Source organism: Polypterus senegalus, chromosome 13 (genome assembly GCF_016835505.1).
Source record: "Polypterus senegalus isolate Bchr_013 chromosome 13, ASM1683550v1, whole genome shotgun sequence".
Classification (NCBI taxonomy): Eukaryota; Metazoa; Chordata; class Cladistia; order Polypteriformes; family Polypteridae; genus Polypterus; species Polypterus senegalus.
The window spans coordinates 122082135-122098727 of record NC_053166.1 but is presented as its reverse complement, the minus strand read 5'-3'; the positions used below and the strand labels follow the sequence as shown (position 1 = coordinate 122098727).

General features: G+C 37.8%; 2 protein-coding genes across 7 annotated transcripts in view; one reads left to right on the top strand and one right to left on the bottom strand.

Annotated features, from left to right (window-relative positions):
- Positions 1-10103, bottom strand: part of LOC120541868 (lysine-rich nucleolar protein 1-like) — a 59780-nt gene extending 49677 nt beyond the window's left edge. The window contains exon 1 of the mRNA XM_039773794.1: positions 10064-10103. The gene's annotated coding sequence lies outside the window, so the exon portion shown is untranslated. The remainder of the gene's footprint in view (positions 1-10063) is intronic.
- iqck (IQ motif containing K) overlaps positions 1-16593 on the top strand; it is a 97023-nt gene that overhangs the window by 11581 nt on the left and 68849 nt on the right. For all 6 annotated transcript variants that reach the window (XM_039773797.1, XM_039773796.1, XM_039773798.1 and 3 more), the window contains exon 4: positions 12322-12374. In XM_039773797.1, the coding sequence (XP_039629731.1) occupies positions 12322-12374 (53 nt within the window). The remainder of the gene's footprint in view (positions 1-12321; positions 12375-16593) is intronic.

The following is a 16593-nucleotide window of genomic DNA, read 5'->3' as shown; positions in this document are numbered from 1 at the left end:
TATCATATTAACGCAAACAAAGAGAAATTATTACTCGAGAAATAACGAAAAGGTGAATAGAGATTGAATATATGGACATAGGTAATATGTCAGAGTATGTAAATATTGTAAGGTTTTGAAGTTTAAGTCAGAGAATTTCAAAAACAGCGTTTACCTTGCATGCATTTATTGGTTACTTTGCAAAAAAATTATTAACTGCTGATGATGTAGATTGTTTTGTCTGTGCTGAAATTCCAAACAGAGAAACCTATCCTAAATTATGGTACAAAGTCATTAAACACGTCTTACTGACCTCATTTAAAAGATTCAGCATGTTGGGACTCAAAAGATTCCAAATGTTGTTTTTAACTAAGTTCTGAAATAAAAGTGAAACTAATGAAATAGCAACAATTCAAAGAAAAAAAAATCTTAAAAGTGTGTATCCGGAAAAACAAAATCAGGGGTGAGCAAAGCGAGCAGGAGGCGAAGCCCCCTAGTTCAGCATTAAAATCATCTGTGTGTGCTGAGTAACTAATTGTCAGATGGCGACAAAATGACAGTATCTTCTAAAAACAATGTTGTAAAACAGAGTTACTATATTTTAAATGTGTACCAAACCACAAAACGTATGGGATATGTAACTGAAAAGTTATCTACTTGTTTAGTTAAAGAAATATCAGGCTAATGACAATAATAAATATCTACCTAAAAGCCTTGCTGAAGAGAAAGACAACTGGCAAGCATAAAAAAATGATCCTTTTGTGAAACGTAAGGATGACAATTTGGCCTCCACAGTCATTAAATACTTGTCTATTTATGCTTAGAAAAACCCAAGGATATTAGTCTCATTCTTTCTCAATTGGAAATATAGCTAAGAGGTGAGCTGAGCACGTCTGTCTGGGGGATCCATTAGCTTCAACCAGTAATTGTTAACTTGGCTAACAAAGTGTATATATACAGTGCATCCAGAAAGTATTCACAGCACATCACTTTTTCCACATTTTGTTATGTTACAGCCTTATTCCAAAATGGGTTAAATTCATTTTTTTCCTCAGAATTCTACATACAACACCCCATAATGACAATGTGAAAAAAGTTTACTTGAGCTTTTTGCAAATTTATTAAAAATAAAAAAAACTGAGAGATCACATGTACATAAGTATTTACAGCCTTTGCTCAATACTTTGTCGATGCACCTTTTGCAGCAATTACAGCCTCAAGTCTTTTTGAATATGATGCCACAAGCTTGGCACACCTATCTTTGGCCAGTTTCGCCCATTCCTCTTTGCAGTACCTCTCAAGCTCCATCAGGTTGGATGGGAAGCGTCGGTGCACAGCCATTTTAAGATCTCTCCAGAGATGTTCAATTGGATTCAAGTCTGGGCTCTGGCTGGGCCACTCAAGGACATTTACAGTGTTGTCTTTGATATCTTGGCTGTGTGCTAAGGGTCATTGTCCTGCTGAAAGATGAACTGTCGCCCCAGTCTGAGGTCAAGAGCACTCTGGAGCAGGTTTTCATCCAGGATGTCTCTGTACATTGCTGCAGTCATCTTTCCCTTTATCCTGACTAGTCTCCCAGTTCCTGCCACTGAAAAACATCCCCACAGCATGATGCTGCCACCACCATGCTTCACTGTAGGGATGGTATTGGCCTGGTGATGAGCGGTGCCTGGTTTCCTCCAAACCTGACGCCTGACATTCACACCAAAGAGTTCAATCTTTGTCTCATCAGACCAGAGAATTTTGTTTCTCATGGTCTGAGAGTCCTTCAGGTGCCTTTTGGCAAACTCCAGGCGGGCTGCCATGTGCCTTTTACTAAGGAGTGGCTTCCGTCTGGCCACTCTACCATACAGGCCTGATTGGTGGATTGCTGCAGAGATGGTTGTCCTTCTGGAAGGTTCTCCTCTCTCCACAGAGGACCTCTGGAGCTCTGACAGAGTGACCATAGGGTTTTTTGGTCACCTCCCTGACTAAGGCCCGTCTCCCCCGATCGCTCAGTTTAGATGGCTGGCCAGCTCTAGGAAGAGTCCTGGTGGTTTGCTTTACATGTATTGTAGCTAACAACAGTATTAAAAAAATGAGACTGGAATAGTCCAAATGCACTTATAAAAGTATCACAAAACATATTATTTTTATTTTATTAATGCTGTATTATTGAGGAAATAAGTAGATCTACCCATCTGTTCCCTGAAACCACCTATGTCAGCTTTTCTGGACTCAAAATAAGAATGGGAGTAAGCACTAATACAGGTCCAGTTTAACGTTGCATGTCATGCTGTGATCACTTGCTATGGGAGTTTTTGTAGTATCCCGATTGTAACATTTCATCTTCCTACTTTGTTGTTTGTGAATTTTATGGTTGGATTTTTGAGAGAAACACAAGTTTGCTGTTGATTTGCTATATGAGCCTCACAAAAAGCAATTACATGTGAACTGTAAAAAGCACATAAAACATATTAAAAGTATATTTCATTCTAGATGCAATTCAACAACAAAAATGCTATTTCTGTCAAAACACATTATTTAATTTTTCAATTTATTGAGGTGAAAGGTCAGTGTTACATTGCAACTCATTGAATTCAGGTAGTACTGTTTTCTCCAAATTGTCTGACTCTGAGCTCCCACTTCAAAAGATGTTCACATCAAATTTCTGACTGGAAAGGTAATATTTCCATTTGGTCCAACAGCAAGTGAATTCAGCATCAATTTGAGCATGACATTCAAACACAGTATGTTTTTGACTATGGCGCTGAATGACTTAGCTAGGTATAAACTGGGCTTAGCACATAATGGATGCTGATCATGTTCATCTTTTATTTCAGCTGGTCATTCAAAGTGACAAAGAGTTGACAATAGTGTGAAACTAAAAGCAAAGAAAGCAGATCAACCTTTGCAAACAGCATGTTAATCATTACTTTTATCATATGTACTTGGAAAATGTGCAGGGAATACAGAAGGAAAAATAATCAGCAAGTGCTGCTTTTCTTTTGTTGCTATAATGCTTCAGAACTTCGGCATTTACAGACACTGCAGAGTGTAACAGTTTCACAGTGTTGTGAGTGGAGAGTAATGGGTGAAGATACCTCTATAGGTAACAAAAATAAGCTTTTTAAATAACTATTTGTCTCCACATGAGCGAAATGCTAAAAAACAGATACATACACACAAATAATTGTATCATATATTGGGCAAACTCCAAACACAATAGATCATCAAATGTCAAATTGAAAACTCATCTTTATCCATCCATCCATCCATTATCCAACACGCTATATCCTAACTACAGGGTCATGGAGGTCTGCAGGAGCCAATCCCAGCCAACAGAGGGCGTAAGGCAGGAAACAAACTCCGGGCAGGGTGCCAGCCTACCTCAGGGCGCTCACACACACACACTAGGGACAATTTAGAATCACCAATGCACCTAACCTGCATGTCTTTGGACTGTGGGAGGAAACCCACGTAGACATGGGGAGAACATGCAAACTCCATGCAGGGACAACCCGGGAAGCGAACCCGGGTCTTCTAACTGTGACGTTACCTACTGCGGCACCATGCCGCCCTCATCTATATCTCACTAATGAAAACAAGCAGATTTCCTGAATTAATCATATGACTCTGCAACAGAAATAAATGTCTACTCTAAGCAAGAGTGAAAAGAACACCGGTACAGTGCAGTTCAATGCTGTGAAGGACTTCTTCTAAAGTGGGATTATATTATTAAAGCAATGTAAACCATGCCAAGTCAGTGCTGTCGGAGCATAAACAAGTTGGCTGAGGACAGCAGTGCAAAAATGCCTTTTTTGTGCTTTCATGGGTAATGTTTAAGAATGTTATTAAATACTTGTTAAATAATTTAAAGCCTATGGAAACAGATGTGCAAAACATCTCACTATATAATGAACGAAAAAAACATTATAACAGGTGGCACACTAGGTAGCACTGCCACATCACAGATTAACCAAAAAAGATTCAACTTGAATGTTGTCTATGTAGAGTTTCAGTGTTCTCCATGTGTCTATCTGGATTATACTTCGGATACTATGGATTTCCTCCTACAGCCACAAAAGCCTGCTGGTTAGGATAATAAAAATGTTCAAATTAGCCCAGTTTGAGTGTGAGTGGGCCAAATGCTGGACTTGTACCCTGTCCAAAGCTGTCGCCTTTCTTCACACAGTACTGCCAAGATAGATGCCAGCTCTAGCATTCCTATATTACATTTAAATGGGTTTGAGAGTTAATTTTATGTTACCTCTAATTTAAGGTTTTTGTATTAATTGTGTATTTATGATTTGGTTGACTTCAAATTTCTAACTCATTATCTTTCACTTTAGTGAAATATAATTTTTGTGACCATAGTCTATCAAATAAACAATAATTATCAGAAGAGGAAACTAATATTATGCATACTCCAAACTGAATACAGATGCAAGTGACTACAGTATGGAAAATACATTTATTCCAATTTGATTGTTGCACCATATCTAATACTTGCAGATTGTGTCAATGTCACCCAGTAACATTACATAAAGGAAAGCTTTACAGATACTTGCTGGTGACAGTGTTTTATAATAGGCTTAATGACCATAATGGGCTTGTCTTCTTTATACAATTAGCTCACAGTGCTTAAACATGTCCTTATTTGTTTTCTCATTTGATATGAGTAACACTCACTGTGTCTGTATTGCAAATGTAAATACTATTTTGTATGCTGCACTTAATTTACTTCATCTAACTAGTTACTGTGCCTCCATTTATATTGCTGGTGTAAAGATGATGAATTATTTCAGCCTGAAGCACATTCACATAGTCTTATTGTCTTATTATAATAGCTATGTTTTATCTTCATGCTTTCACTTGTGTATATCCATCATTCTATATAAAATTTGTGTGTTAAAGACTTCAGCTTTTATAATTAAATCAGCAGGGTACAAAAGTACCGTGTTTTAAATTAATATCTCAGTCATCTCCCAAGTTTCCCCATTCTCATTTCATATTAAAAGTATCATTATGTTGAATCTCTGGAGATATTTCTTTTGGATCTTTCACTGCCTTTTTTTCATCCTGATGTAATATGATCTTATATCTGGTTATAAGATGTCCTTGAAAATGAAATACGATGTCATCGAGGCATGTTTGTGAGTGCACCCTGCAATGCACATACTGCATGCCCACTCTATAGTTGTTTCCTGCCTTACACCCAGTGGTACAGGGATAGGCTCCACTCTCCCATTTAAGGCTGCAAATGTTATGTTACATGCGTCATTGGAATCAGACTATATAGATACTGAGGTTCCTACATTGGCCTGCACATTTTTGCCTGTGGTAACCTATACTAGTTGCATCACATGACCATGGGCAGCAGTCTGTTAACTCCAACAAGGTCCCTCATCACTTAACCTGCCATCCCACCTGTCTTAATTTCTACAGATAATAAATGATAACCCACCCTAAATCTTGTTCCAAGTTTGTCTGCTTTTGCACTTAAACACAATTAAGTCTGACTGCATTGTCTGTTTTTAGATTCTAGCTCATCCTTAATAGATAAGATGTAAGGTAAGACAATGTGTTGTACAAATATATTAGCACAATCAAAAACATTTAATATACACAGCTTTGTTGGTTTTTTTTGAGCTGAACTGTAAAGTTAATCATTTAGGTTTTCCACGAATTGTACTTTATAATAATCTGCTCTTGATTTTGATTTACACAATCATATTTGATTGCCACTTGTTTGTTTGCACTATGCATATACTATATTTGACAAATTATTCATGGTTTTCAGGCTAGAATTTTAATTTATTTTGATGCATTAGTCAGTACAACAGAATATACAGTATGTAAAATAGGTATTGCAATGTTAAGCAAAAATATTGCATAAAAGAAAATACTTTGGTAAGTGGATTATGTATTATTGTAACACATGTGATATACTGTACTTCCAGCTACAAGCCTTCACAATTCTCTGAGAAAATGAAAAGACTTCTGACTGCATATTAATGTTATAAATTTTGTGTCTGGTCTTTGCAAAAAGACTGTGTATTGCACATTGGTTAGCCATTTACCCTGAATAACTTTTCAACACTCTTCACTTGTATTATTCACTTTAAATATTAAAATTCTGAAGTGACTTATTAACTAGTAATAATTAAGAATAAAGTCAATATCTTCCGGCTTGGACGTTGAATATCTCCGGGTCCACAGTTCTTGAAGCTGATCCTCCAATTAGCTGTTAACCACCAAATCTCACTGGGATTGTAAAGGTGGTGAATCAGCTGAGGGTAGGGAAGGCTGCAGGGATCTGTGGTATCCAGGCTGATGGTAAGGCTGTCCTCCTGGCATTGCAAGCAATCTTTGCTTCCATTTGGGAGATGGGCATCATCCCAACTGGAAAATGGGAGTTGATGTCCCTATCTGAAAGGTTGATTACCTGGATTGCGGCAACTACAGGGGGACAACACTGCTGTCTCGTTTTATTCCTAAGAAGTCTACCATTGACCGCATCCTGGCACCGAGAGCTCTCATAGAGTGCAATCGTAAATATTGACAGACTTTCTTTGCAGTCTTTGTTGATTTTCGTAAAGTGTTTTCCACAGTTGATCAATCTGCCCTGTGGGACATCCTGAGACTTTGTAGGATCCCCTCAAAGTTGCTGGATATCATGGCCGGTCTGTACACTGGTACTGTGAGTGCTATACAGAGTGGAGACAGAACCTCTGGGTTTTTCCCAGTTGATTCTGGGGTTCATTAGGACTGTGGGGTCCAGTTGGTGTGGGGCATCTGTTGGTGAAGAATGTTTCACTGATTGTGACTTTGCTGACAATGCCGTGATCTTTGCAGAGTCAATGAATGCTCAGATCAGGGCTCTCGAGAGACTGAGCGAGGAGTCTGAGTGTCTGGGCTTGTAAGTGTCCTGGTTAGACCAAGATCCAGGCCTTTAATAACCTGTTGGGCACAGCCATCAGAAGTGTGTCTGTCTGCGGAGATAGTGTCAACCTTGTTGAGGGGTCTACTTACCTTGGTAGCGACATTCATGTCTCTGGTGACTCTTCCTATGAAGTCTGTAGATGGATTGGGAGAGCATATGGGGCATGAGATCACTGTAAAGGTGTGTGTGTGGCACTCCCAATATCTATGCAAAAGGACAAAGGTCCAAGTCTTTAGAGTCTTTTTACTTCCGTCTTTGCTATATGGTTGCAAGAAATGGATGTTATCCAGTGACCTGAGATGAAGTCTGGACTCCTCTGGTACTGTATCTCTTCAGAGAAACCTTGGTTACCACTGGTTTGAATTTGTATTGAATGAGCGGTTGCTCATGGTATCCCAAATGAGGCATGTTACCTGCATTTTAAGGGAGCATCAGTTAGGAACGATTTCCTGAAGGGTGATGCAGCTCGCAAGCATTTCCTTTTTGAGGGGATGAGCGGCTGGACCAGGCCAAGTGGATGCCCACATAACACATGGCTGCAGTAGACAAATGGTCATTTCCGGAGGGTGAGACTTGACCACTTGTCGGCCTGGGAGATGCCAACCAGGATCCTGAGCTGTTTTGTCATGTGGTGAGTATGGCAATGCGCTGTACCTGTGCATGCTCCCCAACCTGACCTGAAGTAAAAGTCAATACAGGAAAAATAATGTCAACAATGGAAAATGTACTGTTTTACATTATATTCCACTGTTGATCACTCCATGAGCTTATGGATGATGAGTTTTAAGTACTCAGGATGTCTTAGCACCTACTGTCTCTTCAGGAAAGAATTGAAATCATGTTCCCTAGAACAGGGGTCCCCAACCCCCGGACCACGGGCCATGGCCATCTGACAGCCGGGCCGCGAGACTCACTCAGTGAAGGGCTACAGCAAAGAGGCTGCCCTCTTCACTGAGGACACTTTTCAGAACGCTAGGTGGGCGGGGCTTTGCAGCGGCGCAGAGAGGGGAGAGAAACCGAGGTGAGAGAGTATTACAATGAAGTATTTTTATGTTTCTGACAGTTTCCCCATATGACACGAGTCTATAGAAATCTCGTTACTACAAAGTACATTCAGCAGCAGATACTTTCATTACAATGAAGTGACACTGAAATGCTTGAATGAATCATCCACAGAGCAGTTAGTTCTATGGTCGCAGCTCAGTTGTACACATTTGCACAATGATCCCCAAACAGAAACACTGTAAAAAATGTTCTTTCTTCGAACTTTCCTCATACTGCTTTTTTGCTATTTTTGTTTTCTGTGGTTTTCAGTCATACCTTTTGCATATTGCTCGTCAACATTTTAAAAACATCCATCGGAATTCATTGTCACCCTTCTATAGAAATGGCAGACATGAAAAAACAATAACAGTGTTAATATTTGTGATGTGCAATCTGCTGGAATGACAAATGCAATACATATGTCTTTGTTATATGCAAAAAAGAAGAAAAATCTCAGGTTGCAAAGATATGCGAACTGCTGCATTTGACGATGGTGAAAAAGCCGTTTTTATGTGGTTCAGTGATGCTCCTTCAAGAAACATTCCTATTAATGCGGCACTTATTCAAGAATATGTGTGGTTTTTAAACTCTCTTGGGACCTCTGTCAACGGGACAACACACTATGAGCCTGACAGAGGAAGAGCTAGGCAAGAGAGGTTGAGATACCCGAACATACCGATAACAGCTGAAATGTAAGGCACGTAAATGAATCACATTTTACAGTATATAAGCTACATGCCACAGAGAAAAGCTGCAAGCACTCTTACAACCTTTCTTTTAAAAAGAGGTTTGTAACATTGGCATCACCTCAATGAGTGTTTCTTAACCTTTACGGTCCCACAACCTAGTTTTGTCTTTTAAATTCACTGACAATGCATTAGCATCAACTGCAAACTGCCCCTTTGGTGAAACAAGCGCTATTCTGGACCTCTTGTTGAAGCAAGCTCACTTAGAAATGGGAGATATATCGAGCAGTGCTGTTCATCGCTTGGGTGACCTACTGTGACCCACAACGGTAACCAGCGACCCACCAGCATCACCCTCTGTGCCTAAGAGACACTAGTCTAGATCGTTTTTGAGGAGTTTGAAAGAAACTTTGGAGGTTATTGCTGATATTTTAAATATCTTTTGAAAATGTTTTTACCATTGCCAAGTAAACTGAAATTAAATCACACATGATTCTATGCACTGCTTACATAGACCTGATCATTCGCTAAAACCAATTAAACCTACAGACATTAAGCTCTGGAATACCATTCATTAAAACCATAAACTGTTGGCAGTACTAGTATTATGTAGTTGTGTAAGATGACCATAATGCAAAGGAGTTAGGTTAAATGGGGATTATTGAGGATCCACAGTCAGCATACCCAAGTACATAATATTAAGCCTGAATAATGAGCTCATGTCAGGGATTTCTTGTTTACATGTCATAATTTGGAGGTAGGGCAGAGGAGTGGGCACAGTGTCACAGTCACAGTGAGCATCTACTTTGATTGGACTGCTTGACAATGAAAATAAAAAGCACAAGCATGACAGTTACAACAAAAAAGGTAAATGAATGAAAAAGACTTGCATTTAAATACAAACTAGAGTATAATTCTGAAAAATATATCAGATGGTAATAGGACAAATGATTATATTGTTCATTGCTTGCCGTACCATCGTGGCATCTACAGACAAAACACGAAAATCAGTTTAATGATTTATAACTACACTATAGATAGTTAACATAAAGAATCCTTAGCAAAGATAATTTTTGGAATATGCAATTTTAGGTAAGCGTCTCAGATCCACTGTCATTTCCAATATATTATTGCCAAAAAGTTTCTTTCTAAACAAAAAAGTGAATACTATATATATATATATAAACCCATTGCAAAGGCTGTATTGTCCTCCCACACATTTAAAAATACAGCTTCCCCAGCAATGATGAAGACATATTTACAGGCAGATCTCACTTAAAACATTTTTTTCTCTAGGAACAAGAAAAGGACATCCATTTGTTGTTTAATTAACCTCCTTAAAATGGAAACAGAATCTGTTGTTTTTACCCTCAAGCATGATCCCTAGTTTCACATCATATTGCCAACCATTTTGAGATATTTGCCTCACCTCTTCCACCAGCACATGACAATCTTCAAGATTTATTCATCACTCCACAGTAGACCTTCCTGTAATCAAAACAAAAGGAATAAAACAGAAGAGATTGATAACAAATAATGCTACTTTCACAGTTACACTTTAGCCTTTGGGAAAAATGCAAATAGGTTTGTTAGAATATGATCCTCAAGCTAGGCAAATACAATTGTAAACTTTTTGTTCATTTGCAATTCCATAAATGTATACCAGGTGCAAATGAAATGAAATATAAATAAGTTTCAATAATACAAAACACTTCAATCTATCTTCTGATCCACTTATTTAGTTTAGGATTACAAGAGACTGGTGCCTACTCAAAGCACAACATAAAAGATGCATTAAAGAATATTTAACATTTTTATTATCTGAGTATCTCCTTTAGGCCCTTGGCAAAAAGTAACTCATATCAATCAATGTATTTTCTAAATCCTTTTTTATCTACAGTGCATCCGGAAAGTATTTACAGCGCATCACTTTTTCCACATTTTGTTATGTTACAGCCTTATTCCAAAATGGATTAAATTCATTTTTCCCCCAGAATTCTACACACAACACCCCATAATGACAACATGAAAAAAGTTTACTTGAGGTTTTTGCAAATTTATTAAAAATAAAAAAACTGAGAAATCACATGTACATAAGTATTCACAGCCTTTGCTCAATACTTTGTCGATGCACCTTTGGCAGCAATTACAGCCTCAAGTCTTTTTGAATATGATGCCACAAGCTTGGCACACCTATCCTTGGCCAGTTTCGCCCATTCCTCTTTGCAGCACCTCTGAAGCTCCATTAAGTTGGATGGGAAGCGTCGGTGCACAGCCATTTTAAGATCTCTCCAGAGATGTTCAATCAGATTCAAGTCTGGGCTCTGGTTGGGCCACTCAAGGACATTCACAGAGTTGTCCTGAAGCCACTCCTTTGATATCTTGGCTGTGTGTTTAGGGTCGTTGTCCTGCTGAAAGATGAACCATCGCCCCAGTCTGAGGTCAAGAGCGCTCTGGAGCAGGTTTTCATCCAGGATATCTCTGTATATTTCTGCAGTCATCTTTCTCTTTATCCTGACTAGTCTCCCAGTTCCTGCCACTGAAAAACATCCCCACAGCATGATGCTGCCACCACCATGCTTCACTTTAAGGATGGTATTGGCCTGGTGATGAGCGGTGCCTGGTTTCCTCCAAACATGATGCCTGGCATTCACACCAAAGAGTTCAATCTTTGTCTCATCAGACCAGAGAATTCTGCTTCTCATGGCCTGAGAGTACTTCAGGTACTTTTTGGCAAACTCCAGGCGGGCTGCCTTATGCCTTTTACTAAGGAGTGGCTTCCGTCTGGCCACTCTACCATACAGGCCTGATTGATGGATTACTGCACAGATGGTTGTCCTTCTGTAAGATTCTCCTCTCTCCACAGAGGACCTCTAGAGCTCTGACAGAGTGACCATCGGGTTCTTGGTCACCTCCCTGACTAAGGCCCTTCTCCCCCGATCGCTGAGTTTAGATGGCCAGCCAGCTCTAGGAAGAGTCCTGGTGGTTTTGAACTTCTTACACTTATGGATGATGGAGGCCACTGTGCTCATTAGGACCTTCAAAGCAGCAGAAATTTTTCTGTATCCTTCCCCAGATTTGTGCCTCGGGACAATCCTGTCTTGCAGGTCTACAGACCATTCCTTTCACTTCATGCTTGGTTTGTGCTCTGACATGAACTGTCAACTGTGGGACCTTATATAGACAAGTGTGTGTCTTTCCAAATCATGTCCAGTCAACTGAATTTACCACAGGTGGACTCCAATTAAGCTGCAGAAACATCTCAAGGATGATCAGGGGAAACAGGATGCACCTGAGCTCAATTTTGAGTTTCATGGCAAAGGCTGTGAATACTTATGGACATGTGCTTTCTCAATTTTTTTATTTTTAATAAATTTGCAAAAATCTCAAGTAAACTTTTTTCATGTTGTCATTATGGGGTGTTGTGTGTAGAATTCTGAGGAAAAAAATGAATTTAATCCATTTTGGAATAAGGCTGTAACATAAAAAAATGTGGAAAACGTGATGCTCTGTGAATACTTTCCGGATGGATTGTATTACAACGTACAGGGACATTGCATTTATCCTAGTAGCTTTCGGCTCCAGACAAGAATTAGCCACTAGGCAAAAAGCACACACATCCCACTCACTTTTAATGGCCCAATTTAAATTCCTTAGTAACAAAGTTGTCATATTTTTTTCTTTCAGAAGAGAAGAACAAAGTTCAACGCCCATGATTTTTTAACTGAATGGCTTTACAAGTAAGTTTAAACATAACATCATTTTGTCTTAAAATCCAAATTTTTTCTAGCTAGTTTTCCAGTGAGTGCTTAAGAATTTTTTTATTTATTGTGATGCCTCATTATTCATTTGGATAATTAAAGATATATTTCTTACTGCGAGACCCAAAGAGTAAAATATGTATTGTTTTGTTCAAGTGATACATTAAAAAGTTGGTGGAATATGCATATCATTGATGTTTTTGGCAGTAAAGCTTGAAATGTCAAAACCGCACAAACAGATGTTACATTTGGAGGTAGAAGGTGTAAGTGCATATTGACGGGCAAAAAAGAAATAAATTAAGGGTCATTAGTGCCAAACTGTAATGTCTACAAATCAACATTTATGCAGTGTATGAAGGCCGACAGCCTTCAAGAATAAACACCTTATGGATAAAATAAAAAAAAATAATTAAAGGACATTGGTTTGTTGAGCATCATTTGGATAGATTTTGAAACCAAATGTTATAATGAAAGAAAAAAATGAACTATTTAACCATTAATACCATTTGTATGTGTGGTATTTGAAAACGGATGTACACAATAAAAAACCTATGGCTGAATGAAAGTAAATTTAGTATTTAACAATGGCTACCTCAAGTCAAATCAATTAGCATGGCTCTTAAGTAATCAATGTTCTGGAAAGTGTCTGCTTATGGGAATGGTCCATTAATCCTCCCGCTTTGTTCTTCTGCTACATTTTGGCATCTACTGTATGTTTCTGAGAGAAACAATAGCATTGCTTATAATAAAAAACTCTGTACTGTTTAAAAAATCAGTGTTTTTTTTCTTTACAAAAAAATAGAAAACTATAAAAGTAAATACTGTAAATTCTATTTAATACAGAAACTGTCATAGCCATCCTTTAACTAAAAACATCTGTTGTTTATTACCAATATTTAAAAAGGGAGTTGCCTTTCATGATACAAGGATAATATGAAGATGTGCACAGGGACAGATTTAATTTCTCAGCTCACAACACTCTAATGCATACTTTTTACAGAATAAATGTAAACTAACATTCATGTACATTCACAATTTGCAGTTATGTTCTGACATAAACAATATACTTCACATACACGTGACAATAATTGTCCCACTAAGGTGAATACACCACATAAGCAAAATATTCAAATATTTTTTTTCAACTTTACATACATATCCAAATAAACACTTTAATATTTAACAATTTTCTAATACAGAATAAATTACACAAAAAACTTCTCCTTTTTATTAAATGCAAGAATATATTATATTGAATATTTTTCCATGAGTGTGTCCCTATAGAACTAATATGTATGTTCAAGTTTAGTACCTATCTTAAGTCCCATACTGATTCAACAAAAAATAAGTGTGAATTCACGATGGATGGAGTTGTACATCGAGTGAAGCTGTAATGGTGGGAAGACTGCACTGTCCGCTGGTAAGTGTAGTAAACGTGTGCACAGGGTTTCTCTTGGGTTTTGAATTCAAGGTACAACATTGAAAAATCTGATGCCATTAAGTATTAATTAGCATAAAATTATATCACTCAAGGCATTACTAGTGTTTTAATGTGGAACAAAATAATTTAAATCACAACAGAATTTAGATAAGAGACTTTGTCCAGTCTTAACTGACCTGATACGATTCTGATGAAAAGCGACCACCGCTGAGAATCGCTCATGGGCCAGTGGAATGCCATCTTGAAGGAAAGCTGTCAACGCAGCCTCAAAAATTCGCCAGAAGTCGGTAGATGATGTCATTACCTTATTTGCATATCCCTATTAAAAGGGACAAACTAAAGAGTTCTCTCGGGTTGCCATTATCTGGAAAAAGAAGACGGTTTTACTAAAATTACAATAAATCATAGTGCATACAAATACAATTACATGAAATTCACTAAACAGAATAAACAGAACTATGCTATACAAAGCAAAAGAATGAAAAGTAAAATTATTACTTAAAAGTTATATATATCAAATAATTCGTTCTAAAAAAGATTAGAGAAAAAAAAAACAGGATATATATAACGCATTAAGTAAGCTCACTTGTAACCATACAAGGTGAACAGTAAAATTCACAATGTAAATTATAGACCACTAATTTCAAATTTTTTCAGGTAAAACGAGTGTACGTTTATTGGCGAATGTAAACATTTCAGTACATATTAAGTAAAAGTAATAGAGAAGAATTTTTTTTTTAGAAAATGGAAGGTAGATTAAATTTTTTTCAATGTGTTTTGAGTGGACTTTTTTTATTGTCTCCGAATTTAGCACAGAATTCTTTCTTGCAGTAAAGACAGTACGACGTAGAATTATTAGGGCCTCAGCCATTCTCTCAAATCAGGGTTTGACTCCATTCTTTTCTACTTTTCTTCTTTACATGTGTCGGTTATGTGTAGAGCCAAAGAAGGGACCGTCGGTATTTAACTGATTTTCGTTACTGACTTGACGATTTGGTAGAAATGGGCAAGAAATAAATACAGTATGATGCTTTTGACCGCATGACTATAGCCTAGCTGCTAGCAAAACGTTTCAAATTTAAAACGAAAAAAGGCACTTCCCAAGGTGGATCAACAGTTAATGACTGATCGTTAGCCGCTCTGTCCCCTGCAAGCGCATCAACTTTGTGGACAGTTTTCTTCTGCGATCTGTCGAAATGTATAGAAGAAGTTGTTGTGACATGAACTATTGACAGCGACTTCAGAAAAGAAAACCAGATCTGTCGGTAGTCTCTTTTAAAAGATAAAGTCGACTGAGGCAACTGAAGACATCTAGCAACAAAGTCGCCAGCTGATCGGACAGGTTAAGATTCGCAAGGGTGAACGAATAAAGACAACCTCGAGGAGAAGCCTTGAAGGAATGTGTGTGTACATCTCTAACATCCCACCAGTAAACGTTAGTAAGACACCGATTTCCGGTGTTTTCATTATTATTAAAGTAATTAACTGTTGTGTAAAATTAAAAGCGACGCGAGATTTGCAACGCTCGTCGGCAAATAGGGGTCAACTTAGCTTGCACAACAATATTAGATAAGTGAACAGTCTAGATGTTAATAGTGACTCTTACTTACGTTTTTTTATTTTTATATACATATGATTTTCCATAATATTTTACCAAAAAGTACTAGTCTGTTATATAAAAAACACTATGTCTATTGCAATTACCCCCTTTACTCACGGAGTCCACTGGGGTGCTATCCGTGTAATTTTAAAACGTCACATTGTGTCCTGGAAACCAGGTCAGAGGTAGAGAAAACACACACTTGGATAACTTTTTAATTATAACAAGGGCATATGACTACCATGCATGCCCATATAGGCCCCGAGTTGGAGTACCATATTGTGCAAAATGAATTCTGTGCACAAGTTTGTAGGATACTGAACTTCCACTTCAGTGACCATTTTTGTTATAAAACATGGTACAATTTAAATGACATTTTGAGTTTGACAAAAGTTAAATGTAAAATATGCTTTGATGCTGTTTTGATGAATTCTTGTTTTAAGTGTGATATAGTGTTTAAGGCTTTGGACTTCAAGCACCAAGGTCATGGTTTCAAATCCCACTAACATAGTTACATGTTATCTAGACTGGAATTTCAAAATTGGGACCACCAAAATGTCAAGGTTTTTGCTTGCTCCCAGCACACATGTACTAGGCAACCAGTAACAGTGGACTCCATGTGATCCTTGGGTGCACAATTTGATGGATCCTGTATTTAGCCAGTATACAACAAATTTGGGGTCCATTCAGGGTTGCTACCATGCACAGTAACTGCTTAAGTAAGGTTTTTAGCAAATGTATTATATAAATAAATTGAATGGGTGGACCACAAAATGTTTATAGTTTCAAGCATTTACAATACTCCCAAAAGAAGTTTCATGATATTCACTTAATTTGCCCATATTAAAATATATTATGTTTTCAGCAAAAATATCATTATATGGTGTCTTGTTTTTTAAAATTTGTCTTTTCCAATTCAGTTCAGGCTACACTGGCAAAACATGCCAAACTGGGCCCAGTTGCATCCACATATTTTTTAAGCCTACTTTATCTATGTTTATCACTGCAGAGGGATGAAGCCTATCCCTTTAACTTTGGGGCAAGTTAGGACTGGCCATAGATATGGCCGTAGTCCATCACTTGAAAGACTTTCAAACACACTTACATGGATTGTTCTCATTGACCACTTTACCTAACATGCACATCTTTGGGAAATG